This window comes from Ursus maritimus, unplaced genomic scaffold, assembly GCF_017311325.1.
Source record: "Ursus maritimus isolate PB19 unplaced genomic scaffold, ASM1731132v1 scaffold_23, whole genome shotgun sequence".
NCBI classification, from domain to species: Eukaryota; Metazoa; Chordata; class Mammalia; order Carnivora; family Ursidae; genus Ursus; species Ursus maritimus.
The window spans coordinates 39,441,362-39,461,037 of NW_024424786.1; the positions used below are offsets into that span (position 1 = coordinate 39,441,362).

The 19,676-nt window shown below is 47.8% G+C and overlaps 1 protein-coding gene and 1 long non-coding RNA gene across 6 annotated transcripts; one reads left to right on the top strand and one right to left on the bottom strand.

Annotated features, from left to right (window-relative positions):
- Positions 1-1,840: 1,840 nt before the first annotated feature.
- Positions 1,841-2,383, bottom strand: LOC103679428 (peptidyl-prolyl cis-trans isomerase A-like). Its single transcript, XM_040638738.1, has one exon. It carries the CDS (start codon positions 2,366-2,368, stop codon positions 1,877-1,879), a length of 492 nt encoding a protein of 163 aa, XP_040494672.1. The 5' UTR covers positions 2,369-2,383; the 3' UTR covers positions 1,841-1,876.
- A 975-nt stretch (positions 2,384-3,358) lies between these two features.
- LOC103679429 lies at positions 3,359-19,469 on the top strand. Of its 5 annotated transcripts, XR_572929.2 has the most exons (6): positions 3,359-3,638; positions 13,521-13,551; positions 14,816-14,897; positions 15,191-15,328; positions 15,967-17,996; positions 19,057-19,469. It is a non-coding gene; the product is annotated as an uncharacterized LOC103679429 (long non-coding RNA). The 5 variants fall into 5 exon arrangements; XR_572928.2 differs by lacking the exon at positions 13,521-13,551; XR_005837153.1 differs by lacking the exon at positions 13,521-13,551 and having other exon boundaries at positions 19,062-19,469.
- Positions 19,470-19,676: the final 207 nt, after the last annotated feature.

Sequence of the window (19,676 nt, forward strand, 5' to 3'; positions counted from 1 at the left end):
CCCAGGCTCGGGGCCGTGTGTGTTATCGCCGAGAGAACAGACCGTCCACAGGACTCCAGGGCGAGAGGACGACTGGAAACTCACGCCTGGTCTCTCCTCGACCCCACCTGCTACACCTGCTACACCTTTTACCTTTGCTGATTTTAATCTGTATCTTTCTTTTTTCTGGAATCTACCATGATTGTGAGTATAGCAGCTTTTCTGAATTCTGTGAGTCTTTCCATCAAATCATCGAACCCAAGGGGAGCCCTGCAGACTCCCGACACAGTGCTCCGTTCCTTTTTATCTCCTCATTCATAAGACCCAATAGGTCATTGACCACATCTGGGAAGCCTTCCCCCTTCCAGGCTGCTTTGATGTCCCTCTCTCTGCTCTTATACCCTTGCCCCCTTCTCTTGATCATTCCATGTAGTTCCCATTTATTTGATTTCTCCCTTTCCCACCTGTGTCCCACCAATGTCCTCTCGCTATGTTTTATGTATCCTTATTAAGCCACTCAAATCGCGTCTGGAGTGAGGTGGGATCGGGCCAGATACACCATCCCCTGGCCACAGGGCTTGGTACAAGAGATCCGTTGCCCATGTCCTCGGACTGGCAGGGGTCACGGTTAGCTGTCCAGGTTCCACTCATGCCCTGACCTCCGCAGGCTTCAGGGGGAGAGGGGGACCAGCTGAGCCTTCTCAAACTGCTGTCATGATGTATCTCTCCACAAGGGCGTCTTTTACAGGGACTCGTGCTGTGGCTCCGAGGCAGGACTGACACCTGAGCTTGGCTCCCAGGCCTGGCACACTGGGGGCTGGCCAAAAGGGAGCTTTGGTGCCACAGGGCTAGGGAGGCAAGTGAGGTGTCCCTCCCCTCCGTGTAGCCTTCAGCCAGATGGAGGCCCTCACCTCTTTGCTCAGGCTTTGCCTCTGACGGCAGTGAGAACATCTCCTCCCTTCTAGGCAGACTCTGGAAGCAAAGGTTCCCTGAGTCTGAGTTCTTCGCTTCTGAGCACCACCCCGCACGCGGCACTCCAAGCCAATCCATCCGTTCATTTGACAAATATTTATTGGGTGTGTTCTCTGTGCCAAGCACGGTCCCTCGTGTTGAAGGTCTAGCGGGGAATGAAAAAGGGAAAACCCTATCCTCATAGAGCTTCAGTTTTAGTCGAGGGGACAGACCGCATACCAAGTGAAGCGATCAGCTATCCAGTAGGTGAGCCCTAGTGAGTGATAGAGATAAAACTACAGCTGGCCTGCTGGAGGCTGGCGTGGCTGAGGAGTAACAGGGACGGGGTGGGAAGGGGGCAGGAAGCTACACCGGCCTTGTGGGTCCTGGCAAGGACTTCGGCTTTGACTCTGAGCGTGATGCAGGCTGTGGGAGCGGTTAGAGCGGAGGCAGGTGTGATCTGACTTGTGTTTCAGTAGGATCCCTCTGGCTTAGCCAGGCAAGGAGAGAAGCCTGGAGACCCTTAGGAGGCTCTGGGCGGAGGTGATAGTGGCTAGGACCAGGGTGGTGGCAGGGAGGGGGTAGTAAGTGACAGATTTTGATGGCAGAGCTGATGGGATCAGCTGACCAGCTGGATATGGGGCGCAGAAAGAGGAAAGGAGGGGAGGTGGGTGGGTTTATTTATTGCGGTAGAATTCACATACTATAAAATTAACCATTTTATTTTATTTTATTATTTTTGTGTGTGTGGTTTAGGTTTTATTTCATCATCATAAACTGAACTCTGTAAGCCAGCTAGACCTGGGGGGAAAGAACCATGGAACCCGCAGAACTGCAGTGAGAGCACAGAGATTCTGGGGTATTTTGAGCAGGTGGGGGTGGAGGGGTGCTCTCCTGAGCTACAGAAGGAATGGTCTGGTAGTTGAGATAAAACAAGTCAGATTTATTAGATCTGTCCACAGTCAGCAATGGTGATCTTCTTGCTCGTCTTGCCGTTCCTGGACCAGAAGCGCTCCATGGCCGCCACGATGTTCATGCCCTCTTTGACCTTACCGAAGACCACGTGCTTGCCGTCCAACCTCTCGGTCTTGGCAGTGCAGATGAAGAACTGGGAACCGTTTGGGTTGGGTCCTGCGTTGGCCATGGACAGGATGCCAGGACCCGTGTGCTTCAGGACGAAATTATCATCAGACTTCTCCCCATAAATGGAGTTGACGCCAGTGCCGTTACGGCGTGTGAAGTCCCCACCCTGGCACATAAACCCTGGAATAATCCTGTGAAAGCAGGGACATTTATAACCAAATTCTTTCTCCCCAGTGCTCAGAGCATGAAAGTTCTCTGCTGTCTTTGGAACTTTGTCTGCAAACGGCTCGAAGGAGACATGGCCCAAGGGCTCGCCGTCCACGGCCATGTCAAAGAACACGGTGGGGTTGACCATGGCTGGGCGGCGCGGGCAGCTCCGGGGCGGCGGCGTCTGCAAGGCCAAAATTAACCATTTTAAAGCATACAAACCAGTGGCCTTTAGTACATTCACATGGTCATGCAACCGTCATCCAGATCTCTCTAGCTCTGAAACATTGCCATCACCCCCGAAGGAAAACCTCGTATGCAGTAAGCCGTCACTTGCCATCCCCCCTACCCTCAGCCCCCCAACAACCGCTGATCCACTTTCTGCCTCTGTGGATTGACCTGTTTTGGATATTTCGTACGAATGGAACCAATACGTTGGGGTTTTTTGTATCTGTTCCATTGTCCAGACAGACCACGTGTTGTGGACCCGTTCGTCTGGCCACGGGCATTCGGGCTGTTGCCACTAGTGTAAGTAGGGCCGCTGTGAACACATTTGTTCAGGTCTTTGGACACCCGTTTTCAGTTCTTCGGGGTGGATACCTAGGAGTGGCATTGCTGGGTCATAGGCTAATTCCAGGTTCAGCTTTTTGAGGAATTGCCCACACTGGTGATTGTCTGTTTTTGTTGTTTGAATGAGAGCCCCCCTCGTGGGTGTAGACTGGTATCTCATGGGGTCTTGATTTGCATTTCCCTGGTGAGTAATGTGTTTGAGCACCTTTTCACACGCGTGTTCGCCAGGGGTGCGCCCAGGTGTTTGGCCTGGGCACCCAGAGGCTGGAGCTGTCTGTCGATGAGAGGGGCGGGCGGCGGGAGAGGAGCTCAGTTGGACGGTGAGGGGGACATACCTGTCTGGCCCCCTCCCGCAGGTGCAGCCGAGGACCTGGCAGTTGGCTGTGAGTCAGGGGAGCAGAGGGAGGCCTGGGCGGAGCTGTACACTTGGATGTCATCGACACAGGCGCCAATTAAACCCACTGCGGGAAGGAGCGTGGAGCTGCATGGGGCAGAGGCTGGGCCCTGAGGAAGGAGGATGCTGGGAAGGGACAGCCAGGGAGGGAGGAGGAAAACCAGGCGGGGCAGGCCCCAGGAGGGGTTCAGAGGAAGGGGGAGGGGCTTGCGTCATGTGCGGCTGGGTCCCGATGCACACGGGGCTGACCCGGGACTTGCTAAGCCGCATCCCGGATCCAGGCGACCTTTGACAAGAGCAGTCTCGCTTGCAAGCCTGCCTGGAGTGGGTTTCTGAGCCAATGGAAGTGAAAGCGGAGCGGGTGGAGGCCACCCTCGCTTTCCAAAGGGAGAGAGAGAAATAAGGTGGCATTCGAAGGGGGCGAGAGATGGAGAGTGAGTTTCTGAAGTTCAAGGTAGGAGAATGAAGGGGAGGAACACCAGGATGCAGGAGGAGGGGACACCTAGTAGAAGGACCCCCGTCCTTGAGCCTGAGAGGCACGGCTCCGTGCGGCCTGGGGGGGCAGCTCTGGACTCAGCCAGGGCACATCCTCCGGGATCAGGAGAGAAGGCGCAGGGCGGGTGTGCTGGGGGTTGAGGAAGTTCTCAGAGCAAAACGAAAGGAGGACAACAGCTTAGAGGGAGGAGGAAGGAGCGGTGTGATGAGGTGGCGGCTGGGGAGAGGGGCTGGAGAGAGGGGCGGGTGTCCCTAGAGGTTGGGAGATTGGGGTGGAGTGGGGGGAGTCGGGGTGTGGCCTGCTTGAGGTTAGCCTAGGAATCCAGAGCTAGAAAAGACGCATTTGTCTTAAGCAAGCCTCAGCTGCACACACGCAACCCTGCCCCCCGAAGTCAGTTGTTCACATTTGCAAACTGAACCCTTTAACTATGTATTAAAGCCCCTGTTATCCCATCCAGTCTGGGCTTTTGTGCTGCATCTACCAAACTCAGCATCTTTTCTTCTTTCCTTCCTTCCTTCCTTCCTCCCTCCCTCCCTCCCTCCTTTCTTTCTTTCTTTCTTTCTTTCTTTCTTTCTTTCTTTCTTTCTTTCTTCTTTTTTAAGTTTTTATTTTAATTCCAGTAGAGTTAACATTCAGTGTTTTATTAGTTTCAGGTGTACGATATAGTGATCACCGAGTCCATACATCACCCGGGGCTCATCCCCACAAGGGCCCTCCTTAGTCCCCATCTCCTGTTTCACCTGTCCACACCCCTCCCGCTCTGGTAACCCTCAATTTGTTCTCTGTAATTAAGAGTCTGTTTTTTTTTTAAAGATTTTATTTATTTATTTGAGAGAGAGAGAGACAGCCAGCGAGAGAGGGAACACAAGCAGGGGGAGTGGGAGAGGAAGAAGCAGGCTTCCCAGCAGAGTAGGGAGCCCGATGCGGGGCTCGATCCCAGGACCCAGGTGCCCCAGTTTTTTGTTTTTTTTTGACGGAGAGAGAGAGAAAGAACACGCATAAGCAGAGGGAGAGGGAGAAGCAGGCTCCCCATTGAGCAGGGAGCCCACAAGGGGCTGGATCCCAGGACCCTGGGATCATGACCTGAGCCAAAGGCAGACGCTTAACTGACTGAGCCACCCAGGCGCCCCTTAGAGTCTGTTTCTTGGCTTGTCTTTCTCCCTCTCTCTTTTTTCCCCCTTTGCTTGTTTTGTTTCTTAAATTCCACATGTGAGTGAAATCTTATGATTTGTCTTTCTCTGACCGACGTATTTCACTTAGCATAATACTCTCTAGCTCCATCCATGTCGTTGCAAAACTCAGGGTTTCTGACATGGCGTCCATGACTCCTTGGAATCCTCAGGCATAGTTTCAAGATTCACAACTTCTTTACAAGAATTCTTAAATTTGGGGGTTTCACGTGAATGACAACTGAAACACTCCGTTCTGCCCTCCTGGATGACACGAGTGAATGCACGTTGCCATGTGGTTTCATGCTCACCGTGTGTGTGTGTGTGTGTGTGTGTGTGTGTGTGTGTGTGATCACAGCGGAGTATTAAATGTCCCGGCTGATGGGAACAGAACAGAGGCAGATTAATAAGGGGCAGGGGTATCCAGGCAGTGGTCCCAGTGGAGAACAGTGGCGAGACAACCCACGGAACCTGCTTTGCTACCGCTGAGCCGCGGGTGATTTAGTTTGAACAAAATAACACCATCTTTTATGTTCATTTACTGCTGTTTGAATTTTACTGCTCATTTGTTTTGTTTGTGTTTAATTTGTATATTCATTTTGGCTTACAGTTCTGTAAGAGCTAGGTACATAGCTTTTGTGTTTGTCCATGCAAAAAATAATTTGTCCAACAAGTGGTGCCGGAAAAACTGGATCTCCATATGCAAAAGGGTGAAATTTGACCCTTACCCCACACTGTACACAAAATTAATTCAAAATGGATCCAAGATCTAAATGCAGGAGCTGTAACTATGAAATCCTTAGGATGAAACATAGGGGAAAAGTTTCACATCATTGGATTTGGCCCTGATCTCTTGGATATGACACCAAAAGCGCAGACAGCAAAAGGAAAAATAGAGAAATTGGATCTTCATCAAAATGAAAAATTTTTGTGATCAAAGGACATCATCCACAGGGCGAAAAGAGAATTCACTGGATGGGAGAAAATATTTGCAAACCAGAGATCTGATAAGAGGTTAATATCCACAGTATATAAAGAATTTCTACAACACAGCAACAAAAAAACAAATGACCCAATTAAAAAACGGGCAAAGGACTTGACCAGACATTTCTTTGAAGAAAATGTACAAACAGCTAATAGACACATGAGAAAATGCTCCATATCACTGATCATTGGGAAACTGCAAATCAAAGCCACAATTACATATGCCTTCATACCCATTAGGATGTCTATTATTAAAAAAATAATAATACCTGTTAGCAAGGACGTGGAGAAATTGGATCCCTTGTACACTGCTGGTGGGAATGGAAAATGGTGCCGATGCTGGGGACAATGGTTTTACAGCTCCTCAAAAAATTAAACATAGAATTACCATATGGGCTTGGAATTCCACTTCTGTTTATATACCCCAAAGCATTGAAAGCAGGTGTCTAGAAGAGATATGTATACATCCCTGTTTGGCTATTCACAACAGCCAAAATGTAAGAACAACCCAAGTGTCCATCAGCAGAGAAACAAAATGTGGCATATATATTCAAAGGAATATTAATTCCAGCCTTCAAAAGAAGGAGATTCTAACACCTGCTATAATGTGGATGAACCTTGAAGATATTTTACCAAGTGAAATAAGCCCATCACGACAAGACAAAACTATATAATTCCCCTTACAGGATGGCCCTAGAGAAGTCAAAGAAGACAGAACGTGGAGTGGTGGTCACCAGGGTTGGGGGAAGGGAGAATGGGGAGTTAGTGTCTCATGGGTATGAGGTTTCAATTTGGGAAGATGAAAAAATTCTGGAGATGGGTGGTGTGGATGGAAATGTACTTAATGCTGTGGAAATGTACACTTCAAAATAGCTAAAATGATAAATTTTATGTTAGGTATATTTTACCACAATAAAATTTAAAAAAATTTAAATCAACCCTAGGAAGGAGTTCATTAAGGCTTTCAAAACTCTGGGGTGGTTCTGGTCTTAGCCAGAGTCTCCTGACTGAGCATGCTGCTTGACCCCAGACTCCTCCTCTGGGCTCTGTTTGTGCCCACCTGCAGTGTTGAGCCATGCATCACTTCTCCTGAGGGGGGATGTGAATCCCACTGCACCTCCCTGAAGGGAATGGGGTGAGGGAATGCTTGGGGTACTTCTCTGCCCCTCCTCAGGTCAAAATCAACCCCAGGAGCTGTTGTTCATGGAGTAGCCACTGTATGCCTGTGTGAATCCTTACAGCCAAGGTTGTGACTGGGCAATTTACTAACCTAGCTGAGCCTCAGTTTGCTCTCCTGTAAAATGGGCACCTCAACGATGATCCTGCAGAGTGGTCGCGAGTTGGGATGGACATCCAGCCTTCCATTGTTTCTTTCCTGGATTTCGCCTTATTGCCTATATCAGTTTACCTCAAGTTTGCACCTTTGAATCTGCTGTGGGCTTGGAAACCACATCACCAAACTCGTTAGGCTTAGGTTAAGAAATTTAATTAGGCTCTGTGGAGGTTAGAAGGCTGTCCTAGGGGTCAGGTTCTCAAGCCTCAGAATGTGGACTCATGACGTCTTTTTGGTCCCCAGGGACATTCTTCTGTAACTATGTGGGAGGCTTCTGTGCTCCAGACTGTGAGGTTGCCAGACAGCAAAGTTTCCCATGTTTCAGGCAGCTGTGGCGTGATTGTGTGACACCGGTTCTGGGAGGGACAAGGCCGCTATGCCCTGGGCTCCACTGTGTGGAGCATTGGGAAGAGGAGTGATGAGCCGGAAGCATTCTGAGGAAGAGAACCAGGATTAGGAGGTCCCAAACACAGCATCCCATGAGGCATTGACACAGTGACTGTATCGGTCAGTTTTTGCTGGGTTATGCTGCATAGTAAGCACCAAACTTAGCGGTTGTAATAACAAAGGTTTATTCTCGATAATGGTACATGTTGCCTGTGGTTCTCTGCTCCACATCCTCTTTATTCCAGGATTCAGCCTGAAGGAGCAGCTAGGAAAGTGCTGTATTTGAGGTGGGGGGTGGGGGGCAAGGGTAGGGGGAGAAGTGTGGTGGTAGAACCATGAAATGGCTCTAAAACCTCTGCTTAGAATGGCATGTAATCACTTCTGTTCAAACTTCATTGGTCAAAGCAAGTCACATGACCAAGTCCGTCATAGTCAGGGTGGGGAGATATGGTGCTCCCACACGGAGGGGTGGTGACCGAGTAGATGCTCAATAACTGTTGAATGAATGAATAAATGAATTCTCTGATCGTGGAAGGATTTAAGCAAAGCATGGATGCCCACTTGTATTAGTTATTTACCACTGCATAACAAATTACTCCCAGACTTAGCGGCTCCATGCACAATAAGCATTTATTATCTCACGTAGTTTCTGTAGGTCAAGAATTTGGGAATGACTTCGCTGAATGGTTTAAATATGAGGTATCTCATTATGTTGTAGCTAACATGTTGGCGAGGGCTGTGGTCCTCTGTAGGCTTGACTGGGCTAGAGGCTCTGCTCCCAGGACAGGTCACTAGTGTCGATGGTGAGCTGGGGTTGGCTTTGGTAGGAGGCCTCAGTTCCCCACCACATAAACTCACCGAGAGGGCTGCTTGAGTGTCCTTACATGGTGGCTAGGTTCCTCCAGAGTGAGCGATCCAAAAGGGAGCAAGGCAGAAGCCACAATCCCTTTAAGGACCAAGTCTCAGAAGTCACATGCCATCACTTCTACAATATCCTATTGGTTACACAGGACTTCCTATGCAACATGGGAGGAAGTGTGAACACCAAGAGAGGGGATCATCTGGGGCCATCTGCCATAATCTGTCCTCTGGTCCCAGTCAGTCATGTCCCTCCTATATGGAGTATTCTTACCTCCTCCCAAGGTCCCCCTAAGTCTCATATCACAGCTCATAATTTGGAACGTCATAATCTAAATCAGGAACAGATGAGGCTTCCTGGGTGAGATTCCCCAAGTATTGCTCTTTGGGTACAGTTCCCCGTGGTCCAAAGATGCAGGAACCGAAGAGACAGTTAGCTGTCGCCTCCACCTGCCCGCCCATACAACATACAATACTGTGAGAGGCTTAATCATCATAGACACTCCCCATTCCAAAAAAAGGAGGCATACGGGAGTCATTGGCCAATAGCAATCATGACATATACCAGAACTTTCAATGTTGGGTGTTCTTTCGTTGAAACTTAATGGCTAGGAATAATTCTCCATGGCTCTTGGCTCTGCCCTATGGGCTCTTGGTTTTGCCTTGAGAGTCATATTTCCTTTTCCATGAAAAGCAGCTTATGTTAGCAGTTGATTGATTTTTTCAGCCTTCTTCCTGCCTGTAGAATTTAGAAAGTCCAAAGACATCCTTTAATTTTGAACTGTCTCTGCCTCTATCAGTTCAAGGCAGGCAGTGTTTCTGCCAATCCAGTTCTCCTAAAACCTTTTTGGATGTCCTATGAATCTTACTGGGATTTGTTCCGTCCGACAAGTCTCTTTGGGATAAACCCTTCTCCACTTTGGGATCCTGCTGAGACTGCTGAGGAGTGACCCCTTCAAACTTATTTGGAAGCTTTATTAAGTGAATGGTCCTCCAAAGCAGCCCCTTACATCTTCTGGTCCTCGATAATGGATCTTACAGTCCCACCCTCAGCTTCATCTTAGCTCACATTTTCCTGATATTTCTCTGGATTGGCTCTTTTTCCAGAAACGATTTCTTAATTTTACCATCATTTGCCATCTAGAGAGAAGCCATGGATTTTCAAAAACCAGAAAGTCCTTGTTCCTTTACATTTCACAGCTACTCCTTCTGGCTTATTTCTCTGCTATCTCTTTTCACTAGAACAGGCAAGAAAAACGAGGTGGAACCTTCAGAACTCTGCTTGGAAATCTCCTCGGCTCGATCACCTAACACATGAAATACATGTGCTCTCCACATTCCCACAGGTGACAGCCCTGCTAACCCTTTGGACTTTGCATGACAAGAATCTTCTTTCGTCCAGTTTCCAATCACATTCTTCTCACTTTCCTTTAAGTCCTGACCCACAGCACCCTCCAAGGCCATCAGGCTCCAGCTAACCGCTGAAGCTCCTGGCTGGGTATCAGAGTTGCTATGGGTCATGCCTCCTTTGTGCCCCAATTTCCACCTTCCTCAATGCAAGCTCATTTCCTACTCAGGGCATTTGAATTTGTTTTTTCTCTCTGTCTGTACTGTTCTTCCAGATATCCTCATGGCTCCCTCTCTTTCTTAATTCAGATTGCCACTGAAATGTTCCCCTTTAGAGAGGCTGTGTGTACTACTCTATCTAAAATAGCGTCCCCATCTTTCTTTATATCCTTATCCTGCTTTCTTTTTCTTCACAGCACCTTCTCGCCACCTGATGTTACATTATGCATCTATTTGTTTATTATTTGTCACCCCCACTAGAGCACAAAATCAAGTGAAAGGGGACCTTGTCTGTTTTATTCACTGTTAAAACCCTAGCATCTGGGATGGTCCTTGGCAATAATCATTGAATGAATGAATGAATAAAGTGGCCTCTGCCAAGGCACCTAGCATCTACCTAGATGAGGCTCATACTAAGACTGAGTTCTCCTAAGGCCAGTCTGAGGAAAAGGGTCATTGGAAGGAACGGGCTACCGGGAGGCATAGGAGGTTCTAAAGCAGGGATGTTGATGGCAGGTCTCAGACTCAAAACAGGGCCTGCTCTGCCAAATCCAGTTTTTCGTTTTCCCAGAAGAGGTGAAACCTTGTATGGGTCAGGGGATCTGAGCCTTTTTTCCTGAGGTTAGGGGAAAGAGGGTATTTCCTTCTTCAATATATCCCACTGGTGCCCATGTGGTCCATGGCTCAGCCTAAAAAGGGTTAATATATACAAAGAGCTCTTGCCAGAAGGTCAGGATGGACTCAGAGCACCAAACTGGGGCTTGGCACACAAGTTGGGGGCCACAGAATATGGTGAGAACAGGCTTTTGTTTGGAAAAGGTGGAAGCAGAAAATCAATGTGGTCAAAGTTTCAAGAGCATGGTAGTGGAAGGGTGAGGGCAGGAGGCTTCAGAGCAGACAGAGCTAGTTAGAGCTCAACTCTGTAAAACGTGTCCTGAGCTGATGAGAGCTATTCATAGTTTATATTTATTTCACTCAGGGTGAATATTCATATACCTCCCTGTGGAAATATTAATGTTTGATTACAGGGTGCTGCCCCAGGCCTATTGGGGGTGTTACATAACACACCCTTGGATGCATCACTTCACCTTTCTAAAGTTTGAAGAAGTCTGATTTCTACAATACATCTGGCCTCAGGGCTTTTGGAAAAAGATCGGTGTGTCTATAAAAGCACCAGCCTCCCAGGGTTACTGTAGGAGCACAGGAGAAAACAGATATCAAGTGCCAAGTGTGGACACAGGGAAACACTAAACAGGGAGCTGGCCAGACTGAGCAGTGACAGAGGAAACATGATCCATCTTGGGGAGAGTCTGAGAGGTTACTGGCTCCAGAGGCAAGGAGTAATATCTCCATGAATGGATGTTCTCCTCTGGAAACCAAGAAGAAAGGACCTGCTGCCTTCTGGAATTGGCAATCACTCCCCATTTGCAGCCCTAAGTCAGTCCTGCTGGATCTCTGCCTTTGAGGGGTTTGGGTAGCGTGAGGCTGTGTCTCAGAATCTGGGTCCCTGGCCAGCTGGTGTTGCTGTCTGAAAGAGAAGCTAATTAGTGTAGATATATGTTTTCGTTTCTGTTTGTATCTAGTAGTGGAATTGCTGGATTTTATGGTAACTCTATGTTTAACCTTTTGAGGAATTCCCAGACTCCTTCCTTGAAGTAGTTGTACATTTACATAATGGCTAATGATGTTGAGTATCTTTTCATACATGTATTGACCATTTGTATATCTTCTTTTGGAGAAATGTATGTTGAGACCCTTTGCCCATTTTTCAGTTGGGTTACTTGTCTCTTTATTATTAAGTTTAAGAGTTTATAGATTCTGGATACCAGCCCTTTATCAGATATATGATCTACAAACATTTTCTCCCAGTATGTGGATTGTCTTTTTACTTGCTTGAGGGTGTGCTTGAAGCACAGAAGTTTTAAGTTTAATGATGTCTAACATATCTGTTTTTTCTTTTATTGCTTGAACTTTTATGTCATATCTAAGAAATCATTGCCTAATCCAAGGTCATGAAGATTTATGCCTGTGTTTTCTTCTAAGCGTTTAATAACTAGCTCTTATATTTAGGTCTTTGATACATTTTGAGTAAAAGTTTGTATATGGTGTGAGGTAGGGGCCCAACTTAATTCTTTTGCATATGGATATCCAGTTGTCCCAGAACCCTTTATTGAAAAGGCTGTTTTTTTCCCCATTGAATGATATTGGCACCCTGTTGAAAATCAATTGACTGTAAGTGTGGGGATTTATTTCTTGACTGTCAATTCGATTCTATTGCTCTGTACATCTGTCCTATGCCAGCACCACACTGTCTTGATTACTGTTGGTTTGTAATAAGTTTTGAAATTGGGAAGTGCAAGTCTTCCAGATTTTTTCTTCTCTCTAAAGATTATTTTGGCTATTCTGGGTCTCTTGATTTTTCCATAGGACTTTTAGAATCATCTTATCAATTTTTGCAAATATGCCAGCTGGGATTTTGATAGAGATTGTATTGAATCTATAGATCAATTTGGGGAGTAGAGCTGTCTTAACAACGTTAAGTCTTCTGTTCCACAAACATGCATGTATTTTCATTTACTTAGGTCTTCTCCAATTTCTTTCAACAATATTTTGTAGTTTTCTGAGGATAAGTTTGGCACTTCTATTGCTAAATTTATGATGAAGTATTTTATTCTTTTGATGTTATTGTAAATGGAATTTTCTTAAATTCCTTTTTTGTATTATTCATTGCAAATATATAGAAATACTATTGGTTTTTACATATGATCATGTATCCTACAACCTTGCTGAACTCATTTATTAGTTCTAATAGTTTTTAAAAAGATTTTATGTATTTATTTGAGAGAGAGTGAGCACTAGGGAGAGAAGCAAGCACGAGTTCGGGGCAGAGGGAGAGAGAGAAGCAGACTCCCTGCTGAGCAGGGGGCCTGAAGCAGGGCTTGATCCCAGGACCTTGAGATCATGACCTGAGCCGAAGGCAGACGCTTAACTGATTGAGCTGAGGTGCCCCTCTAACAGTTTTTATTAGTGGATTTCATAGGTTTCTTTATATACAAGATCATGTCATCCTCAAATAAAAGTAGTTTTCTCTTTCTTGTTTTCTTTCTTTCTTGTTTTCTTTCTTTCTTGTTTTCTTTCTTTCTTGTTTTCTTTCTTGTTTTCTTTCTTTCTTTCTTTCTTTCTTTCTTTCTTTCTTTCTTTCTTTCTTTCGTTCCTTTTATTTCATTTTCTTGCCTAATCACCCTGGCTAGAACTCAGTGCAACATTCAACAGAAATGGCAAGAGCAGACATCCTTGTCTAGTTCTGATCTTAGAGGGAAAAGCATCTATTCTTTCTCTGCTGAGTATGATGTTAGCTGTGGGATTTTCATAGATAGCCTTTGTTAAGTTGGAGAACTCCCTTTTACTCCTTGTGTGTTGGATGTTTTCATCATGAGGGGGTATTAAATTTTGTCAATGACTCTCTCTGCATCTATGTGAATGATCATGTGGTTTTTACTCTGCATTCTACTGATAAGGTGCATTGCATTACTTGATTTTCAGATATTCCTGGGCTGACTCTTACATGGTCATGGTGCGTAATCCTTTTGATATGTTGCTGGATTCGGTTTGTTAGTATTTTGTTAAGGATTTTTGCATTTGTATTTATAGGAGACATTGGTCTGTCATTTTCTTGTGATGTTTTTGTATGTTTTTGGTATCAGGGTAATACAGGCCTCGCAGAATGAATTTGTAAATGTTCTCCCCTCTTCTATGTTTTGGAAGAATTTGTGAAGAATTGGCGTTAATTCTTTGAATGTCAGGTTGAATTCACCAATGGAGTCATCTGGGCCTGGACTTTTTTTTGAGGATAGTTTTTTGATGTTAATCCAATCTCTTTACTTGTTATAGGCATATTTCGATTTTGTACTTCTGGAGTTGATTTTGGTAGTTTGTGTCTTTCTAGGAACTTTTCCATGACACCTGAGTTATCTAATCTGTTGGTGTACCACTTATATTCATTTTTAGGAATAATCTACCTATTTTTTTTATTTTATTTTTTATTAAGTAAGCTCTACACCCAATGTGGGGCTTGAACTCACAACCCTGAGATCAAGAGTCACACACTCCACTGACTGAGCCAGCCAGGCGCCCTCACTTACGTTCATTTTTAAGAGTATTTTACGGTCTTTGACTGCTGATGGCTTCTTGAAACTCTTTCCTTTTGGTTTTCATGACCCACTCTTTTAATAGCCATGTGAGTTGGGACAAGCCATTTAGCCTCACTAGGATGGGAATGATCGTAGGGCCTCCCCACTGAGTTCCCATGAGGGTTAGATAAGATGGCACGTGGGAAGCATGAATACCTGATCATTTTTCTCCTTACCCTTTCCTTGTCTTCCTTCAATCCTCTGACCACCCATTCTCAGTCTTAGCAGGTATACTTTTGAGCAGCGGTTCTCAACTGGGGGTGATTTTGCCCACCAGGGGACATTTGGCAATGTCTAGAGATGTTTTTGACTGTTACAACTGGGAGGATATTACTGGCAGCTGGTGGGGAGAGAGCAGTGATGCTGTTAAGTGTCCTGTACTGCACAGGACAGCACCCAGCAGCGAAGAATTATCTGGCCCCAAATAATGCCAATAGTGCTGAGGTTTCTATGGAAACAGCTCTCCATGATTATTGTAAAAAGAGTTGAAAATACAGATAAGCCAAAAAAAAAAAAAATAACCCGCCAAAACCCAAAAAGAATAATTCCCTATAATTCTGTCACATTGAAAGAACCTCCATTAAGAAAGAATATTTTTTAAAAAATAAGAAGGTAGAGTAAAAATATACTCTTTTGAATTTTTCCCAGTTATACTGCCTACCTGATTGTGTGACACAATGTGTTTAGTGCCACTTGGGCAGCCTGTGGATGTGCCTTCCCTTCCTTCCTGGTAAGAGGGACAGGGAAATGCCCAAGACCCATGGGACGGTCCAAGGTGAGGGTGGGGCAGAGCATTTGTCTGCAGGTGGGACTACAAAAACTCATTCTCTGGGTGGTCTGATGTCTTTCAATTGACCTCTGTGTGTGCCTGAGTGTGTGTGTGCCCGTGTGCTCCCACAAGTGTGTTCTCATGTCATCATCCAGCTGGAAGGTAAACTCTACAACCTCGTTAACTATGGGAAAGAACAAAACTTGGGTATACTCGTTTGGGTTGAATTCTTTGGTTACACAATGGTTCCACAGAGTTCTCCCGGGTCCGAGGGCTTCCCCGACTGGGCATGTGACTTTCCTCGGGGCCAACACACATCACTCATCCCCTCGGTGCTGTCACACCTCGAACAATGTGCCTTCTTTGCAAAGCTCCAAGTCTCGTGTGCTCAGGTAAGACCAGGGGTTCAGATGACATCTCCCCGGGGACATCCTGGGCTGGCCTGGGTTGTCCCTGGAAAGGTGGGATGTTGATTCAGGCCTGTCTGTGAAACATTGCTGCATGTCAAACAGCCCATCAGCCTTGGCCTGGTGAGCAGGTGCTCAGTATTTTACTCCTCGCCCTTTTGCACTTTGCAGAATCTCAGAGGCCGGTGTCCAGCATCAGGCCCCACTCTGGCTCCCCAATGAGGCCCAGAGAAGCGGTGACTCTCCCAGTGGTGCCTGTCTGGGGCTAAGCCCAGGGTTCTGACCCCCTGGCCCACAATCTTCCCTCCACACTCCTTTCCCTCCCAGGAGGGCTGAGTCAGCCCATCCAAGCCCCACGGGGCCATCTATTCAGGCCCTGGGGCACCCAGATGTTGATTAGAGGACCATGACCTTGAAATTAGCAGGGAATTTCAAAACCAGGCAGGTTCCAAACCTAAGGAAGAGACATCCCTTGGGGGATGGGTCAGGAGGGGGCACTGCTAATTTAGCCTCTTTCTACAGAGAAGGAGCATCACATCATCCAGCCTGAAGAAGGTCGGGCTGTGGCCAATGAGTCCTCACTGAGTCTCTTTGTCTCCCTCTCTCTCCCTTTCATGTTGCAGGGGATGTGCACACGTGGGCTTGTACGTGCCATGTATTTGACCTTCTTTTCTCTGTGTGCTTCAAACCCTCCCTGATGCAGTCAGTGGTCTGCAGGATCTGTTTGGTGCCGATGTCACCCCCCCATCAAAGGGGCTGGAATGCTGGGGACCAGCGATCCTGAGGTGGGGGGCCTGCTGTTCTTCAGGAGCGAAAACTTGCTGTCTCGCCAAGCAGAGCCCCCACTTAACAACAGGAGGGGTGGGAGGCATCCGCGTAGAAACCCGGCCTCTGGCTCTGTGAAAGGTGACTTTGAAAGGCTGCGTTTGTTCTCGATGAGATCTGGGCAGCGGAGCTCTGCTGTGACGGATGGTTCCGGCGAGAGGCTGCCCTGCCAGGAGCAGTGGGGGATAAAGTCTCCTTCTCAATGGCTCCCCTCAAAAATTTTTCTTTTTATTATGAACTATTTCCAACATGAACACAAGTGGAAAGAATAGTATCATAAAGCCCAGATGCCCATCACCCACCTAGCTTTGATAATTAGCAAGGCTTTGACACATTGGCTTCATCTATTCCTCCCTCTCTTTTTTCTTTCTTTCTTTCTGTTCAAGTATTTAAAATAAAATCAAATCTCGATCATAATGTGTTTTGCTTCTATGTCTTTCTCTGAACACACCTCCACACTCCCCGCAAACACACCACAGACTCCGCATTTTCTTCTATAAGTGCAAAGCCATGATCACACCTAACAAAACAAATAATAACCCGTTGGGTCACCTAATAGCCAGTCCATAATCAAATGTCCCTGTTTGCCTCAAAAGTGTCTTTTTATTCTGTGGTTGGTTTGCTGGAATCTGGATCCAGAAAAGGTCCACGCATGGGGTTTTGTCTTTAGGTTGGTCTCCTAAAGCGCTCCCAAACCAGAGCCGATCCCCTTCCTTCTCCTTTTTAATTTAATGCTCTTGACTAATTGTAGACGCCGAGGCATTTCTCCTGAGGATTGCTCCACGTTCTGGACTCCTCTGTTTGCTTCCTCATAGGATTGCTTACCTCTTTCCCCTATGCTTCCCAGAAATGGATGTTAGCATCAGAGGCTCAATGAGAGCGAAGTTCAATTTTTTTTTTTTTTAAACAAGAACACTCCATGGACGGCACTGGGCTTCCCACCGCACCGTATCAGGAGGCACACACAGTCATCTTGCTGATATTTCAGTGGCACTAAAAATGATCTGTGGGTTCCGATGGTGATGGACTGCCCCCTCCCTGGTAAGGTTCCTCATCTGGTAGCTAGTCTCCGCAGATGTTCTTCCAACGGACCATGCTTCTCCGTATTCGCATCCTCATGCTACCCGTGGCCCCTTGAATCTGGCTGGCTCCAGGACTCGCTTTCCACCCTAGAATGTGGCAACAGGGACTCTGTGATTTCTGAGGCTGAGCCACAGGAAGCCTGTAGTTTCCCTCTTTGTCTTTCAGAAGAGTCACTCTGGGGGAAGCCAGCTGCCATGCTGTGAGGAAGTCCGTGCCAGCCTTGCGGAGAGGCCACGCGGCCAGAGAGAGGCCCCGGCCGTCTCCACTCTTCTGGTCATCTTCGCTGAGGCATGGGACAGAGGAATGATGGAGGAGATAAGACTTGGATGGCCCCAGCCCCAGCCTCTGCTCGACCCCAACTGTCTGAGAGGCCCCGTCAGATGGGCCACTGTCTATGGGAGGTCCTGTGACCTTGCTGGCCACGATGCTTTGGCGTGGCTTGCTATTGACCAAACAGCCATCGGCTTTCCCTCTAAATGTTTCAACTGATGGTGATTGTTGCCGGAACCACTTATTTGATTCGAAGTTACAGACTTGTGTTGATCTAATTTCATCCCTCTTCCCACATTTATTTGCAGGAATTCTTGCCCTCAGCAGCTGGGCTGATGTATGGACCCTGCATGAAAGACAGGAAAATCGTGGCGTTCTTTCCTGTCCATCGGTGGCCGCCCTCTGCAGCAGTGACCTGGCCCTTCTTGGATGTGAGGCCCAGATCAAGGCAGGAGAGAGAAGAAGCCTGAGGAAGGTGAGCTGGGGACTTGGTTTCCAAGGAAACCACAAGGTAATCATCAGATCCTCTGAGGATCATTATTTCTTTGTCCTGCTAAAAGCCAGATGCTGTCACCTTCTAAGCCAGCTCAGACGCTTGAGCAGGCACCCAAATGGGTCCCCGGGGGAGGAGACAAGTGGCTTAGAGAGCTTACAGGGGTGGCTGCTCCCACCCCTGGGTCCAGGTTTCCTCTCAGGAGGCCTTCCCCCCATCTCAAACATGCATCTGTACCCTCAGATCTCCTTAGACCATGAGTAGAGTCTAGTTTTGGGGTCAGGGATACACAGAAAGTTGCCATTCCTAAAGCCCCAAGGGACAGGATGTCTTTACTCAGTGTCTGCCCTGGGCTTCATCTGTAAGGATTTGGGGCTGAGGTCTCTGCCTGGCCCCCTGGGGTGGGGGGAAGGGGGGAGGGATGGCAGGCCTGAGCTCTGAATCCTCCAGAAGGAAAACGAGCAATGACCCTATGTCCAGGGCTCAGACGCAGGGATCTGAGGTGGCTGCGGGCAAGAGCTGCCCTGGGCTGTCAGGTGCCATCGTCCGAGGAGCACTTACTTCGTGCCAGACACGACACAGGGTGGGCTTAGAGCTGCAGGCACAGAATCTCACAGATCCTGACGAGAACTCACCAAGTGGGTGCTGTTTTCACCCACTGCAAATTTGGGGCACTGGCCCCAGGTCACCCAAGGCGCCCCCTGCTGTCTACCTGTAGAAATGGCCCCAGATGGTCTGTCCACCAAGGTCCCCTCCTGCTGGAAGACGTTCTGGTGACCGGTATAACCTTGTTCAGTCTTCACCTCTAACTGTGTGCCTCTCCGACTTGCTCAGTTGACCCATAATGTGTAGAAAGGATCCACTTGTGTTGTGCCCCAGGGGGTGCCCGAGTTCTTGCTGTGGCTCCGACAGTCACCAGCATGAGTGGGGCGGTGGGGTGAGGGCGCTGAGTCCTGTCTGCTGTGCGCGTGGCCTGATGGCGCGTTCACGTAAGTAATGTCTGGTGGTGGAGTTGGGCCTAAGTCTTTGATGTTTTCCTCAGTGCAGGAGAGACTTCGCTTGTTCTGGAATAGTATCCAACAGCATTGGGTGCAATGGATCCATGGAGGAAACACCCCTAAACACAAACACCCCCTCACACACAACAAAAAATGGCGGAGCATACAAACATGGAAGTGGTGTTGCTCGAGCAGATGGGGGTCTGGTGGATGCCGGAGGAACGTCAACGTCCATACTGATTATGCCGTCCCAGCTCTTTGGTTAGGATGGCAGGGGTCCCGTGTGGCCCAGGGAGGTTCCTAGGGCTGGGGCATCTCCACCCACCGTGGACATGAGGATCCTGGGCCTCCTGAGGGCCGTCTTCCCTTGGACTGACTATGTTGGCTTCCTGGGGAGTCCTGCTTCTTCTACAATCTTCCCAACCCCGTCCCCCATTACAAACAGAAGACAAATGTCTTCCGGTGTCCCGAAATCTGCCCCTTCATTGCTTTTCCTCATCGGGGGAAGCATGGCCCCGAGTGGCCCGGCGCTGTGGGCGGGGCTGCCTAGGGGACATTTGCGCTTGTCTTCACACCTCTGCCAATGAGACCTTCTTGGGAGGGGCTGGGGGCCTGGGAGCTCCACGGCTGTCGCTGTGGGCGGGGACTTCTGAAGGTGGGGTGG

Bases quoted from the DNA above. Each gene is read 5' to 3' on its own strand.
- LOC103679428 (XM_040638738.1), bottom strand. From the start codon at position 2,368: ATGGTCAACCCCACCGTGTTCTTTGACATGGCCGTGGACGGCGAGCCC.